This window comes from Carassius gibelio, chromosome B8 (genome assembly GCF_023724105.1).
Source record: "Carassius gibelio isolate Cgi1373 ecotype wild population from Czech Republic chromosome B8, carGib1.2-hapl.c, whole genome shotgun sequence".
In the NCBI taxonomy this organism is placed as follows: Eukaryota; Metazoa; Chordata; class Actinopteri; order Cypriniformes; family Cyprinidae; genus Carassius; species Carassius gibelio.
Genome location: NC_068403.1, coordinates 18376554 through 18393916, shown reverse-complemented (window position 1 = coordinate 18393916; position 17363 = coordinate 18376554). Strand labels below are relative to the sequence as shown.

General features: G+C 37.3%; 1 protein-coding gene across 1 annotated transcript; it reads left to right on the top strand.

The window, feature by feature from the left end:
* Positions 1-3314: 3314 nt before the first annotated feature.
* LOC127963987 (uncharacterized) lies at positions 3315-7789 on the top strand. Its single transcript, XM_052564122.1, has 7 exons — positions 3315-3685; positions 3794-4138; positions 4233-4350; positions 4429-4520; positions 5454-5726; positions 5891-6067; positions 6688-7789. Exons 4-7 carry the CDS (start codon positions 4463-4465, stop codon positions 6891-6893), a joined length of 714 nt encoding a protein of 237 aa, XP_052420082.1. The 5' UTR covers positions 3315-3685; positions 3794-4138; positions 4233-4350; positions 4429-4462; the 3' UTR covers positions 6894-7789.
* The last annotated feature ends 9574 nt before the right edge of the window (positions 7790-17363 follow it).

Here is a 17363-nt window from a genome sequence, read left to right as displayed (position 1 = left end):
CTTACTGCAAATTTGATAATTATATTTATTAAATGAAAATTATTTACACCTAATGTAAATAGCATTACGTAAAAATTAATTGGGTTGTAGCTCGTTGTCTAGGTGACTGTGATTTTAAATAGGTGTCGTTTGTGTTTTAACGTTTAGCTCAAGAATAGGGAAGTTCGAATAGCCTATGTGAATATTACCAACTTCACTAAACTCCTTCTTGAGTTAAGAACTGACCACATTTCTTTATATTTGAGTCCAAGTTCAAACACTATGAAACGCTCCATTAACGTATACGGAGCTCTGAAACACTGCCAGCGGGACATTAAACAGGAAGTGTCTGTCCGAGCTCAAAACAGGTTTTACGTGGGAACGCAAAGTTTCTCGGGGGAAGGCAAAAGATTTGCAAAAAAATTTCCACCACCACGTCCCTTTGAGGGCTCCGTAGTAAATAGCATCTACTGCTGGTTATTTCGGATTTTGATATGGAAATCATGACAATTAGCTTACCTTAACAATAAATGGTTTTCCAAAAGTGGTGTAACAAGTGGGTTGGACAGGAGTGTGTGTTTGGATGGGGATACCAATAAGTTAAACGCATACTCGAAATGTGACCTCTTTAACCCATCCCAGTGAGTGGTGAGCACACACAGTGCAGGGAGCAATTAGGATAAATCGCAACACGCTGGCCGTGAGACTCGAACCGGCAACTCTTGGGTTACAAGCCCGACTCTCTAACCACTAAGCTACAACTGACCCCACAGTAATAAAATGCTCTAACAGCCACAAGAGAAAACTGATGCCTTTCACCATTAACCACAGCGGCAAAAAAACAACAAAAAAAAAAACAACAGGTTTTATAAACAACACACGAACATTAACAAACGAACGATATGTATGATATGCATAACAACAATAGTAGACAATAGTAGGCTAAATGCTGACTATAAATCAAGGAAACAACATCACCAATGGATCACCAATAAAGTTTAGAAAAGATGCGCAATCTAACCTAATGTCTTCAGTGGCACGGGCACTAATGTGGAAGCCTCGTTTATTTGACGTTTGTTTCAAAGTCCTTGGTTCGAATCTGTATTTTATACCTTTTGGTATCACAAATCACATCGAAAAGGCATTTATTTTCAACAAAAATGAAGTAGAAATAAAGTGTCTAACGAGTGTTTAATAAAACACTTTATACTATTATTGCATCCTGTTAATGTACACAATTACTGAGATGCAAACAGAATCTGCCAAAATATAGAATATAGCATCTAATTACTATTTACACTTATTGCAAACTTTCGCGACATTTACATGATGTAAATAGAATATATAGCTATTTGTTTTTAGTGTAAATCACAACTGTTGCTTTTTGCACTTAGTGCATAGTCACTGCCTAATTCAACTGGAAAAATGTAGGCTATATTTGGTGTTAATGTATGCATTTTTAGTGGAATTTCACCATTCTGATGAAAATGAGAAATGACTGTGAAATTCTACTGGTTTTCTCTGTAAAACTAAATTTTTTTCAACTCTGACCAAAACATATACAGGAATGTTTTTTTAAGGACATGTCAGGATAACAATAGACAACAATTACTGTTATTTAAAGGAAAATGTAATTTTTTTGCAGTAACAAATTTAAATAGTTAAAAAACAGGGAAAATGTATGTTAGATGTAAAAGTTAGCATTTTTATGGAATTTCACAGTTCTGGTCAAAATGTCATAATACTGTTAAATTCTACCGTTTTTTTCTGTAAAAATACATTTATTTTTTACAGTGTGGGTTAGAATGTTAATAAATGTTTGTATTTTTAAATTTGCTATTTTAACAGAGTGTTTTCTACAAGATCTCCAGCACTCACTGAGCGATTCCTCAGGTGATGAGGCATCACCTCTTGGAACCCCAAGAGATCCTCTTCTGGCATCCTCGAACTGGGGCATTCGTCAGAGTCTCTTTTCAGAGAGGTGGAGGGCAGAGAGACCCCGTCTGGTAAACACGGCTGCAGCAAAAGAAAGTGTGGCAACACACATCTGCCAGCAGTGTTGGAGCAGTCCAGCAGTTATCCGGTGCAGTGACTGTCGACCACACCCCTTCTTCTGTGCTGAATGTGACATCAGCATGCACACCAGACATGTCCTCCACAATAGAGATGCCATGACTGCTGGCTTCTTCCAGCAATTGCCTCCAACAACTGTCGTGGTCGATAAGGCTCTTTCCCAATGTGGTAAGTTTTGGTTTGTGTTTGTACAACATATCTCATTTTCAGAATAGTTAAGCTCATAAGTTTTATTTTTTAAATGATCACTTTTTTCTCTTTTTGATTGAGCTTGAATTTATGTAGATACCCTGTGTCAATCGGCTTTTTGAGCATATCTTGTGTTCTTTTTCAGCAATGTGCTTCAATAACATTGATCCATTACAATCTTATATTACTCAGTCAATACAAATTATGTTAATTCACATGTACTGTGTGATCTTTTTCAGTGCGGCTTGTACCTGTGGAAATGCCTGACAAAATCTGTGGTTGTTCACCAGAGTCATTGAGGGTCAGTCCAGGAAAGACTGTTGCTGTGGTCACAATGAATGGTAAGAATGTGAAGAACTTCATTTTGTCCTGTTTGATAAGCATCTTATGAAGTATACAAAGTAATGTATAAATTATATTAAGAACCCAAACCCTGACTGACCCAGCAAAGGATTGCATTACAGTGGATGTGTTTTTGATTTTTCTAGGACGATATGATCTAAGCATGCCCGAGTTATTTTGTGAGGCATGCCAAGCCACTTGGACTGCTGCAGTGGCCGACCTTAACAGCAGTGACTACTGGCCGGCAACTCTTCAGTTTGCCACAATTTATACTACCGATATATTTTTCTCATTTGAGGAAATGAAGATGGTGGCACCAGGACTGTCCTGTCAAGCATTTTTAAGAATGCTGGATCAGCGAACTGTTCGCTTTGGTCGTGTGAGTACTGAATGTATAAATCCTGCAGTATCATTAATGTATTCGAATTGTGGGCTGAAAACCTGTTTGATGTTAATGTATTTGTTGTACATTTATAAGCTTTTGGTTTCTTTATTTTTAATAGACTGGCAAGATCTCTGCAGACAGTTTTCAGAAAAGTTTTTTTGAGTGGGAGGCTGTGCGATTTGAGGTGGACAGTATATGCAAGGAAGAGCCCTTCATCTGCCCTGCATGCTCCCCAAATATGCTCGCCGTTTCCGTAGATGGAAACCGCAAGCATTACTTCAAACTGTGTGTCACAGTGTTCTTACATATTAATAAGATAACATGGCTCTTTATTATGCACTAAGTAATCTTACATTATAAGTTATAGAGTTGTCGAAAATACTGACTTATAAAAATTGACGCTTTTAGCGCTGATCATTTAAAGCCATTCTCAGACATATCCAATGAGTGTGTGAACACAATGGCCAATCAGAGGTGTTTATGAATCCGCTCAACAGCGCTCAAAGCATTACGTTTTTTAAATTTCAGACTGGTACTGAAGTTGGTACTTATGACAACTCTAATAAGTTATCATAAACTGTTTTGTACCTTTGTTGTTGTTTTTGTTGTTGTTGTTTTTTTAGATCTGAGGAACAGGCCATCTTTGAAGGCATCTTTATAGCCAAAGATGAAGATGTTACAAGATTTGTGGACCACATTCACAGCACAACCAAACATGTAAAAAGTGTATATGATGATAAATAAAACTACAATACTACAGTAACCTCTTACTGAAGAGTTTGTTTAGAAGAGTCTTGTTTTCATTGACCATTATCCATGTTGTAGGTCAGTGGGAGAGGTGTTTGTGGAGGGGAGTGGTCAGCAGCCAGAGAGACCTCACAAAGATCTGCCAGCAAGGTAGACGAAGAGGGATTGGAGGTTGCGGTTTGTCGGCACGGAGTGCTTCTCTGTGCTTTAAATATGTACAGGGGTGAAATTTTTGCCTATCCCCTGTACCTTCAAGAAAAGTTGGCCAGTAGGCAAGTCACTTTTTTTTGTATGGATGTGACCTGCAAATATTGGCCCTACCTGCAAAGAGTTACAAAAAGCTGCCCAGAGCTCCAGCACCTCCTTAACATGAGACCATTCCTTTCGGTATTTCATGCCAAAGCCCATGATTTTAAATGTGAGGTAAGAAAATGTTGCTATGTGACAGAACCACATTATCTTAAACCAAACATCTGCAAACTTCTTGTTCTTTGTTTATTTATGTTTTCTTACTCAGGTGAAATGGAGTGGGTCGTATCAGGATGGGGCTGGACTAACACTAGGGGAGGAGGTGGAACAGTGCAATGCCTTCCTCTCTAGGATTGCAGTGACAACAAAACATATGTCAAAAGCAGGTAAGATGACCACATAGTGCTCTAGTTACATAATCACATAATAACATATTTTATGCATCATATCTTTTGTGTTTGCAGGACGCACAGACATGCTGACTCTCATGGCCATGCGATGGAATCAGCAAAAGTTCCGAAATTTGGCAGTTTCACTGACTCGCCGATATCAGAAGGTAATGACAACTGTAGAATTGGTTTTACATGGTCAGTATTGTGTGTTTGCAGTGTATGAAGCTGTGCATTGAACATTTGGTTCTTGTTTCTTGGTTCTGTGATTGCTTGTCATTGTAGACCAGAAAAGCTCTGCAAAGCCAGTTACAAAACCTAGAGTCCTTGAAAGCCCAATTGGCAGTGACAGAGAGCTAACTGGAAGACTGGGTCAGTGATGTAAAGGAGTGGGCAGGCGGTGAGGAAATGATTACTGTTAAACCTCAAGTTCAGAATACTTAAAACATTTAGGTAAACTAATTTTTCAAGTTCAGAATCACAGACACCCCATCACTCCCACAGTTATCAGCCTTACCCCACTCGTCATAGTGTTAATTGCAAACAGCTAATTTACATAAACATCACATTCAGATCTTGTTTCAATGTTTGATGGCAAATAACACATGCTAATATAACTATAAAAGAGACTGTCATTATATGTATATAATCAAACAACATACAGTACATGTGGTTTCAAAAGTTTAGCAGCCCATCCTCAACCAAAACACATGCTCTACTCTTCACCACAGTAGTAACCCTACAAAACTAACTTAACAGAACCTCCTGTAAATCCCAGAATAAAACAATATTAAAGAATAGCCTATGATAATCTGCAAAAACACACAAAATAACACTTAATTTCAACATTTATTTATACTGTCTAACACAAAGAATGCAGGAAATTAGAAATGTGCTGCAATTAAACTGCTTACTACAATTAAATTTTGAGTTCCAAATACTTTTTTTTTTCTATTAAATACAGAGAACTTCCATTATTATTTGAGTGAAACTAACTCATTTCATTTAATTAATTACACTGTTTGGTCTTACAGTGCACAAATAATTGTAATTGTTACTTTTATTTTAATTTAAACTGCAAACTACCTATTTCTTCTCAGCAGCAAGAGTAACAACCACAAATGATGCTGATGGCTTGGCCAGCAGAATTGAGGTCCTGGTAGCGAGTATCAAGAGACGTTCCCATCGGCTCTACAAAGATACCGATGGGAACAAAGGTCGTGCCAGAATCCGCCGCAAGATCAGGGAGGAGAAGGGCATCCTGACATCTGTTGTGGAGAAATACAACAGAATGGTTCCAAGCACAGAAAGTCTTTGCATGGAAACCATTCTGTCTGGTGAGACAGCTTGGCCATGGCAGCTACCACACAGTGGTGTGTACACTAGTCTGTTGACTGCTTCTGACAAATCTGATATACACATTATGACACATTACCCACAATGCTTCAAATGTCATTCTGTGACTTTTTTTCTGTGATTCTTTAAAGGTTGATGTTTGATACATATGAATTAAGTCTTTCTCATAAATGCATTCCAGACTCTTTCGATCTAAGGACAAAAAGAAGAGCGTTTGACATCATCATGTCAGTAAGAAGACTTGAGGAGGAGCTGAAGATTCTTGTGGCAGAGATGGACCACCACTGGAAATCTCTTTCAACTCGTGCTGATACCCTCAGAGAGCTGTCCCACATGTTTGCCAGTGAGACAATGAGAAGTATGTATTGTATTTGTACAAAAAATGGCATAAACATTTAGGGTTGCTATGACCATAGATTTCCAACTGTCAGAATATTTTTTTTATACAGTTAGTAAGAGTGATCTGTTAACTAAAATCTACTAAAGTGCATATTCCCATAACTACATATAGGACATGTCCTCTCTAATCATTAAAGTAAGTAGCCTAGTAATTAAAAAAATATATATATATTATTGAACGATAAGTGGCTTTTAGCTCTATAAGTCATTACACTTGGCCTAATTCTCCACTCCACTCCAACTGGTAGCTGAAATTAGAGAATGATGCTTTCTTGTCCTTGATGCCCTCGCAATGCTCAAACTTTGAATTTCCTTCATGACATTTACTATCTAGTGAAAATGAGGACCAGCCGTTTAATCCATAATAGCTGTCCGTGACTGTCTGATTATTACCAAGACCTATGGCTATGTTTGGTTGTGTTGTTTGCAGGAAAAACAATTATTTGTCCAACTATGGTCATTCTGACTGACTAACAATTAGTTGACTTTTTGGGGCAGCCCTAATACATATACATAACTATGATGTATGTTTATAAAGTTTCTAAAGCATGCTTAATGTTATTTTGTTCCTCTTTTAAGATTCACCATGTGGCTTAAGTGAAGAGGGTTTGAAAGGTCTGCAGAGCGTCATCCTGAGAAAGCAACATAAAGTCAGAGAAATGAAGGTGCAAGCAAGAGACTGTTACCTGCAAGTTTTGTCTGGAGAAGGCAACATCAACTTTTTGTACAGTGCTTCAGCTGATGAGTATGACAGTGACTGTGAAATGTCTGATGACGGACTGTAATCCACAAGACTGTGACACCTTTCATCGTTCTGGACAATGACCTTAACTCTGTATATAAAGAATGTAATAAAATCTGCTTTTCATCACCTTTATAAATGGAACCAAAAGTGTTGCCTCTTCTTTCACATACATAGAAATGTGTGCATGCATGCCTCTAGAACCAGTATGTGGTGGAAATTAAGTGCATTAATTGAAGTATTGTATGGTACTTAGAGATTTGAGGTAAGAGTTTCTTCTCATCCAAACTTTACTTATACTCCACTGCAATTCAGAGAGAGAAAAAATGCACTTGACAGCACATGGAGAGCTTTTAAATGACATTTTGTTGCAAAAGAAACTTCTCAACAGTACAATTAGTTGATTGGCAGAAAATGAATTGCCAAATATTTTTCACGCAAAAACATTTAATGGTTCCAGCATGTATTTTTTTAATTTGAGGTTTGAACTGTTCACAGCTTTTATCAATGCATCTTTTTGGGGTTTTGTGTAATTGTGTCTGTTTTTCTCATTTTCATACTTGCTCACAAACAAAACTCTTCATTTGTTGAGAAATAAATAGCAGATTTATTTATGAAAATAATCATTAGTGTACGTTGTGTACAAAATAATGAATAATAATCTTGCATGAGTAATAATAATCTAAGGTTATATGATTCACAGGGGGAATGAAATATTAGAACACAGCTTGTGGCTGTGGAAGTGTAGAGTGTATTTCAAATATAACAACTGAAACCTTTTTAGAGACAGAAGAAGCTAATTATGAGGAAGAAAAGCATTATGATAAGGAGGAATCATTATTTCCCAGTTTAATATTACATCTGCTTATGTGTCATCTAGTAAAAGTATTGGAGTCAACTGATTTGATTTTGTGGTGCTCAAAACATTTCACCACTTGTGTAGCTTCATCAGCTGTGACCTGATAAACAGCATGATGATAGCACTTTTTAAGTCTATTTTTATTTCTAATGAATCCAATTTGTCTTTATACTATTTTATAAAGTATCTTTATTCTATTTTGTAGTCTACAATAAAATGATTTACATGGTGTATTGTATAGTACATTTTGTTAATTGTTTTGGAAATAAAAAATGCACTATATCATCTTATGAGTTTGTTAAATTTCATGATTTTGTAAAAAAATAAAATAAAACAACTGTAATTACTTACCATGCTTCTTTTACATACACATTTTTAGTCATATTAATGGAATTTGAGACAATAATGAACTATTGTTGTCTTTTATACCCTGATTCTTTTTATTGTGCACCATCCTGTGCCTATGTTACTGTATTCAGAGTCTCACAATATCAGCAAAACATAACACAAGCATGATGTAAATATAGAAAATGGGGAAAAGAATACAATATTCAGATATAAATGTGAATCAACAGTTTGTTGTTCATAATGAAGAGAGCATATCTGTGCAATTTTTACTGTCTTACCTCCCCCAGGGACCCGGTAGCGCCCCCTGGAAGAGCCAAAAAATGCACATTTCAAATGGCTGTAACTCAAAATCTGGTAAGCATATCGAAGAGAAAATTGGTAGAAAAACTATTTATGCTATGTTTACTAAATGATGTTGAACAGAGATTTCTGACATGCATGGAAAAGCGTTATAAAAGCATTTTAAAAAGTGCTCACAGTACAATACCAAATTTCATTCTGACTCTCAAATATGTCATAGAGGTTTATACACTGAACATATTTTGATGCCCCTTTGCTCATTAAAGATTGTATTTATTTAATTTAATTACTAAATGTTTTTAAACTGCATTACCCATACGCCTCTGTAATTCTATCAATGGAACGGAAAACAATGGCGCAGTAAATTGTAGTTCATTGAAATTACACTAGGGTTAGGTTTAGGATCTCTGTAAAAGGGTAATTTCTTTTAACATAGCAATACCTCATTGATAAATGACAGTATGACTTACGTAATAAAGATATCAAAACATAGTTTGCAACATTAATCGCTTTTTATTTTGGCCTTAAAGTTACTCCAATCACAGCGTGTCCTGTTAGAGCTGTGTCACGTCATACTTGTCCATATATGGTAATTACAGTACAGCTACGGCCGGAAGTGATGCAACGTTTCAGGGTAAATAACGGTGAAATAAACTTGTTACTTATCAAATTGTGTTTTATTAACACCAACCCCTACCCCAAACTTACCATTACAATACTGCAAATACAGTTATCAAATTAATTAAATAAATATTAAATGACGCAATATTGATGTGCGCATGTCCAGTTGCCGTAGCTATATCCCATTCCGTTCTAGTCTTTCTTGTCGAGTTGACTTGCGGGTATTATGGAATTACGTGTGATTGGCAGGTCTACAGGGCCCTTTTGTTTCTTTACTATGTAGTAGAATATTAAAAATAATTATTATATAATTTATATATAAATATAAAATTCACTGAAACAGATTACAGTGAAACATTTTTTCCAAGTCCATTGGTTTCCATAGCATGAAGCAGAGGGTAACTAATATTAAATAATTTTTGCAGCTGTGCACTGTATGTGAATTAAATAATTCAATATATCAAAATATTTCATTTTTTATTACAAAATGAAAATTACTGTCATAGTTATTCTAGCATGCAGTAATTTTTATAAGAGGTATGTTAATCTATTAAACATAAAATACTTATGTAACATTTGCAGGTATGTGACCCAACAGGCTTTAAATAAAAAACTTTTTAAAGCCTACCTCTCTTTTTTTTACAAACCAGGAGATGCAAGTCTGCCATCAGGAAACATATTATTTTCTTCCCTTTAAAGAAGCACCCCCCCCCCCCCCCCCCCCCAAAAAAAAGACTAAATGCAAGGAAACTTATAATAAATTGGCAATTACAATTATGACTATAAATAATAAAGTAATTCATATCTATTATTGTAATCAAACACTTCAAACATGACTACAAAACTTGAGTGACAATTTAGTAGCTTTTGGAGTATTATTTGGTATTTATGAGCTTATGCTCACGGACAAGAAACTTAAGATCTCGCAAGGTACACTGTTAAGCAGTTCAAGACCAATGCAAAAAAAAATTTAAAAAGACAACTGTAAGAGACTAAACACTAAAAGAGACTGGGTACTGTGCAAAAACTTTACTGAAGAACAAACAGCAAGAAAAAACACTCAAAAATAAACTGCATTGAAGGGTGCTTGATGAGTCCAGGTGTCTATGGTGACTATGTTGTCATGCTGAAAGCTGGTTGGGATGTGGGGACTTTGGCACAATGTGTTGGAATTCACTCGCAGGCTCCCATGTGTCATCCCAGGTTTTGCCACTGTAAAACATCATAAGTGCACATAATGTTATTAGAACACAGAGCAAAAATCAAGATCACTGTCAGGTTTATGATTAATGTCTGGCATATTTTCATTTTACACAGTTTTATACTTCTATAACGTTACATCTCTTTTTTCTCAAGTACAAGGTCTGGCAGCTTTATTTACTAGTGTTACTAGTTACTTTTAATATTACAATTTTCCATACAGTTCTTGTACACTGAAAGCAATGTACTTAAAAATTTAGTGATTTCAAATTGTTTCTGATAAACTGAGGGATTAAGTTATATTAGTGGGTTGAGGAAAATCTCCTATTTGTTAGGAGAAAAAACACTCTTGGATTAGTTGAAAAGTGGCTACTTCTGACGTGCAGAGGCAGAATAAGTTTAGAAATTTCAACGTTATCATATTGTGTTCCAAGCAGATTTGGCAGTTCTACCAACTCTGGATAAGGGTAGTGGTTTGTTTTTGTGAATTGTGGGGACATTTTATAGGCGTAATGTTTTTACACTGTACAAACTGTATATTCTACATTAGCAAACTGTATATTCTGCCTCTATAGCCAGGGACACACTTAACAACTAGCTGAAACATTCTGAGTTCAACACACAAAGACAGTTTTCTTTGACTAAAGCACATTTAACAAGTAATTTAAATGCGACTGTAAACACTGACTAAACGCAACTGGCTATGACTTGACACACTTGGGCATGATCAGTCGTAAGTATTAAATTACAGTCATAACAAGCCTTACAATCCTTAAGTGTGTGCCTGGCTTAAACCTACCCATCACAGGAAACTGTCAGCATTTTTTAATTAAAAAAAAACAAAAAAACACTGTTTAGTGTGTCCTCATAAACCATGTTTATATTGTAATACCCATGTCATTACACACATTTGTGTCCTTGTATACAACCATGTATACAAGAACGCACACACAAACACACTTTACATACTATAACTCTTTTTTTATGTGAATGGCACCCGCACCAATCCCTTTATTTGTTTTTTCTGTCTGATCCTCAGGACTGCAGATCTAGCTCTTCCCAATGCCTCTAGCTCATCGCTATTTAAATCAGAGTACTGACCATCGACCTCACACCAGTTTTTCTACAGGCTACCTCAGAGGATTATTTACTGCCAAAATCTGGGAGCTTATAACAAAAAAATCGAAGTTACTTTTTCACATTTATTGACTGACAGCTTTCCTGTCCTAATGTTGAGAGAAATAAAGTGCTAAAGAGGTGTTGTGTGCGCTGTGTTAACATGATGGTTGTTGTAGCTCTCAGTCCTGCAGAGTTTAGCTCGATACTTGATTGTATTGGGTCATGGAATGGACTAATCCATTGCATTGAAATGGATTCACATGTGAGGAGATATGCAGTCTTTTCCATTCGTGTCAAAGTGAATTTGTTCCTGTTTTTGTCAATCAAGCAAAATGTACAGGATTGGTTTCCCAACGCCCTTGGACATTGGCCACTAACACAGAGCTAAATAAATATGTAAATAACAAAATACTGTGAACTGGCTATCAATGATGAAGTCAGCTTTGACTGGGAGCAATTTTATTAATAGTGTGAAGTTGTACCATGCAAAAAGTTACCTTTTCTTCTGTTCTTTACCAGTGGCACCTCCTGACTCAAAGGCTTGGAAATGGAAGAGGCAGATGGATATGGAGGAGAGACAGGGGTGGTAGAGTTTGACGCGGTAAAGGTGTTTAACCTTCTTTTCCTCTGCCGCAGTGGAGGTGGAAGAGGGGAAGAAAGTGAGGGAAGAACAGTTGTAGAAGTAGCAGAGAAAGGAGGACAGAGAGAGGTTGGAGAGAGCGAGCAAGGCACAGGAACAAGATTGAGAACAAATACAGTTTCAGGCTGCTTGGTGAGGCTCTCCGGCTGCTCCGCGGCGACGCTCTCCGGCCGCTCTGCGGGGACGCTCTCCGGCCGCTCCGCGGCGACGCTCTCCGGCCGCTCTGCGGGGACGCTCTCCGGCCGCTCCGCGGCGACGCTCTCCGGCCGCTCCGCGGGGATGCTCTCCGGCCGCTCCGCGGCGACGCTCTCCGGCCGCTCCGCTGTGGAGGTTGCTAAAATACAAATTTAATATGTACATAGTAACAAAGAAATATACATGTATTCTAAACAAAAACATTACTCTTACCTTTTGTTAAGATAAACTCATAAGCCCTCCGCATCTTCTCCAAAAACACTTTGGTGACAGGAGTGGGGTGCAGATGTCCTGTTTTTTGTCCTGTTTCCCAATAAATAAAATTGGCTTGTATCCGACAGCCTCAAGTTTCAGCACCTGAAATGAACAAAAGCAGTTATTAAACTTCATTAGTTATTACACACATTAATTATTTACAGTACACCCACTGATGTATTAGAAACAATAAATTTCATTTAATGAAAAACAATGCAAGAAAATGAGCCATAACCCGTTTCATTAAGATTATTTTAGAAGACACATTACTCTTGAACTGTATACAATCGATCATCAATATAAGGTAAGGACAGAGGTACTGCTAGTTTCTGCCATTGCCATCATGACTTATTTAATACTTGACACAGAATACAATTTAGTAACTCTTTAACAAAATGTATAAGTAAAGATGGATTCTTCCATGTATGAAATAAGATGTATGTAAATATGTTTGTAAAGGCCAGATCATATTAGTATGATATTTAGTATGTCAAAAACATGGCCTTTCGGTTTCACTTCACAATAATGTATGAAATATGAACTTTTAACTTACTGCAATACGGGCAGAATCAATTATACGCCCAGCATTTCTGCTTTTAAGGACAGATTTCCCCCACTGGCTATCCAGTGATGCCACTTTTTCTTTTATTTTGTTTTTGGTGGACAGGCTTCCAAAGCAGACATGACAAGTTTTCCTGCTTGCCTGATTGGGAGTCTGGCAAGAAGGGCAGGGCCTGAATTTGGGCCTTGTCATGACTAGACAAGAAATATACACAAAAACAAACAACAGATGGACAAACTGTTACGATAAAGAGGATTTTTAGGAACTATTAAGAGAACTGGAAGGATGGTCAAATAAAACAAATAAAGATGAAAATAGAGATAAAGATATAGAGAGAGCTAAAAAGAGAGTGACAAGTAAACTACAGCACAGACAGGTAAACAGGACAGACGTGGCTCTTAAAAGTGCCTTTATTGTGTGTGAGTGAGTGAGTGTGTTTGTCTGTATGTGTGGTCGAGGTTTGGAATAAAGAGCAGGCAAATTTGAAAGACCTGATGAGAGAGAAAAAAAATATATTAATAATTGAACACCTTACACCAGAGGTGTCAAACTCAGTTCCTGAAGGGGCTCAGCCCTGCTCCAGGAAACATACCTTTAACTTTCAAATAAACCTTAAGGACTCGATTAGCTGAGTAAGGTGCATTTAATTAGGGTTGGAACTAAACTCTACAGGGCTGCGACCCTCCGGGAATTGAGTTTGACACCTATGCCTTACACTTTACACCAGTATTCTTCATTAATGTTACCAGATTTAACAGTTTTTCCACCCATTTGGTTGATTTTGGGTTGCACCATGTGTGAATAAATGAGCTTGGGAAGGTGGAATTTTGTTATTTTAATACAAAAGAAAGAAATAGAAAAATTGCAATGTTCAACATAGCCTCCTATATAACCTCTGAAAGAACATTTAAATTATTTATTTTATAGTGAGAAATTGTGCTGAGACACAAAACTGTTGTTGTTATGAATTTGTTTCTACTGATTATTATAGATAATATTTAGGCATTTATTATCAAATTATCCGTGGATTTTAAACAATTACTGGCCTGACCATTTATAATGTTAGCTAAAATGGCTTAATAGTTTGAGCTATATAAAATAGGTAACTGGAAACACATCAGTACTGAAAATCTTGTATTCCCCATGATTGCACCTTCATGATTATACGCGAAAAAAAATTAACTTTGAATTTAATTAGCTAACTTTGCTAGCCTACTGCACATGTGGTGCAGCAAGTAATTTAAATATATATATATTTAATTTTCTATCATTAACCGTCCTAATAAATTGCTGCCTTACACGTCTAAAAGTTCTAAACACAACTTGTCCTGATTCTACAGTTTTATTGTGTAAATTTAAGAATAGTCTCGATCTCTATTAATTAATTTATACTTACCGAGTGGAAAGGGAAAAACGCAATGAACCTCGGGATCACGATCGCGCCATACAATGACGTCAGAGTTATTAATTTAGAGGATATTTAATAAATAAATAAATAAACAAGACATTGATTAATCGAACACAAGCATATGTGCATTTATTTATCAATACCAGACTCCTATAAAAATAAAAATAAACATTATCCAGCATGCATCACCTATAATTAGTCACTTACCCTGTGACCTGGCAGAAAACGCTTAAACTGCTTACTGCACGCACCGCGGAGCGTTGTTAAACTCATCTCTGAATAGTGTTTTACCTGCAGTTGAGCGTTGTTTTGGTAAACTCACATCTGGAGGCTATTCTACCTGCAGTAGAGCGTTGTTAAACTCACCTCTGAATAGTGTTTTACCTGCAGTTGATCGTTGTTTTGGTTAAACTCACATCTGGATGCTGTTCTACCTGCAGTAGAGCGTTGTTAAACTCACCGCTGAATGCTGTTAAACAGCACGACGAACGCTCCCCCTATTTCTCAGAGGGCGCTTTGATATCAGACAGCGAGGGATTTCTTAACATTAAAACCTAGTTGTGTGGCCAGATAAAGATGATATGGGGGACACCATTTAACCAGCCTCAGCATAGATCATTTATTGTAGCCTATTCCTATCTATTCGTATTTATTGTAGTCTAGATCCATCCACAGCAAACTTTTTTTTTTTTTTTTTTTTTTTTCATCCACAGCAAACAAAGGGCTGCGCGTGCTTACCCAAAACGTCAAATTTCGGCGCCTCAGGCTCGGGTTCAGGGTTCCATAGAAGTCAATTGGACTGCCCTGCTCGTTGAAAAATAACGCCAAAGGGATACCCAGTGCGTTAAAATGTGACGCCAAGGGGTCCTGACCAAGCGTCCATATGTGACGAGTTGGGAGTGAGACCATGTTGCACACACACATAGGTTGCATCTGAAAACTGAAAAATGCTGCCTTCGGAGGTCGCATTCCAAGGTAGGAAGGCATCAAGGCACATCCGAAATCAATGTCAGCTTTATTTCCTGTCTCCTGAGATGCATTCATCTGGCCAGTTTTTGAAGGCAGCTTAGATGCATCCTTCGCTGCCTTTGATATCCCACAATCCTGTGCGTTCCATTCTGTGACAGTTAAGCCAAAAAATAAAGATGGCGTCTGAAAGTTGCGGTCGGTGGTCAGTTTGTGTGTAAATGTATGTTTCTGAATAACGTTTTCCACTTTTTTATGTAATTTCTACCGAGAAATTAATATTACAGTAATGAAATATCCACTTAGTTACCACCAAAGCTCTCTATATATTGCTGTAGATCATTAAACCATTACACCGCCTCAGAAGCCTTTCCGAAATCCATTTCATGAGGTGCCTTCGGGCAAAAACGCTGCCTGCAAGTCATTGCCTGACTAGACAGCAAGGCAGCAAGTCACCTGCCTAAGTTTTCGGATGCAGCCATACACAATAATGTAAGAACAGAATTTCCTGATTTTTATTAATGTTTATCACAGTGACTTGGGACAAGAAACAAAAAGCAGCAGCTTTGCATAACACAATTAACGCAACATCACATGACCACCCCAGGTCCCCTTTCATGAGGCCATGGGTGTAGGTTTGGTCTCAGCTTTGGTGGGGACACCCCGGGAACCCCCCCCCCCCACCGGAATATCACAATACAGAAGTGACTCTACTTCATCTCATTATATTGTATCCTGACCCCGATATACCATCCTGTATAGTGTCCCTAAGGAGCTAGTATAACTGTATAATCTCAAAAATGCACTCTCAAAAAATAAAAACCTGAGACTGTGTAATGCTGAACAACCAAACCGTTTTATTAACATAAATTATTATGTACATTAGTATTTACACTAACAAAAAATACTCTGCCACAAGGAAACACATCTAAATAAATAAATATAATAACCCTTTTCTATTATAAACACTATTTACCCTCCAGTACACTTACGATTATGTTGAATGCAAGATTCCAAGTCAAGGTACAGGCTTATTGACATTTAGTTACTTGCTAACGTAGCATTCTCTCATCCTGGGTAACACATACTATCACCAGTTATTACTATTTTCCACAGTAGAATAGTATTTATTTTTTTTTTTTACTGGCCTTTGTAGGTGGCACAGAGACAGCCCTGGTAACTTACCGTCGGCAGTCATCAACATGTTGCGTGCGCGCACACACACACCACCCGCTCGCTGCTAGTGCAAGCACAAAAGTAGTCCCGGCCCGCGCGTGTAGCCTGTCAGATACCCCGGCGCCAATCAAATTACAGCGTTTCTTGTACTGTCGTCGTGGCTGTTAGAATCAATCCAAATAGCAGTGCAAAGATACAAATAGCAGTTCAAAGGAGCTTGCTAAATATTGGTGGGGACAAATTTGTCATCTCAAAATACTGATACGGACTAGTACGTAGCGTTAACCCTAAACCTACACCCATGCATGAGGCTAAAACTTATCAAGCTTTTTTCCAGTAGGTTTCACATGGCTATGAAATCTCTTGTGCAATCTCAAATTACAGAGCCATTTAAATTGATTTCCACATACAGAACACACATAGAGTCTCTTGACTGTGTGCCTTTTCAGGTGTATCTTCAAGTGTGATGACAAAGTAATTTTTTTATTACATTGATCACAACTAAACGCCCTTAGTCCAGAGTAAATGCAGACATGATTTTTGAAATTTATATTTTCTGTAAACCTCTTACCACATTCAGAACACTGTAGTTTCTCTCCAGAATGAGTTTGAAAATGACTTTTCAGCTGTCCTAGATAAATGAAATGCTCCTTACAGTGAAGGCATGTGTACAGCTTCACTCCAGTGTGAATTCTCAAGTGAGTCTTAAGGTTTCCACTAATTGTGAAACTCTCTACACAATGAGGGCAGGAGAAAGGCTTCTCCCCAGTGTGAATTTGCAAGTGAACCTTAAGGTTTGCTTTGCATGTACAAATCCTTCCACAGTGATGGCATGTGAAAGGCTTCTTGCTTTTGTGAATAATT

Coding starts and splice junctions, on each gene's coding strand:
- LOC127963987 (XM_052564122.1), top strand. CDS start 4,463: ATGGAATCAGCAAAAGTTCCGAAATTTGGCAGTTTCACTGACTCGCCG. Junction 4,521..5,453: donor TGACTCGCCGATATCAGAAG/GTAATGACAACT, acceptor ATTTCTTCTCAG/CAGCAAGAGTAACAACCACA. Junction 5,727..5,890: donor ATGGCAGCTACCACACAGTG/GTGTGTACACTA, acceptor AATGCATTCCAG/ACTCTTTCGATCTAAGGACA.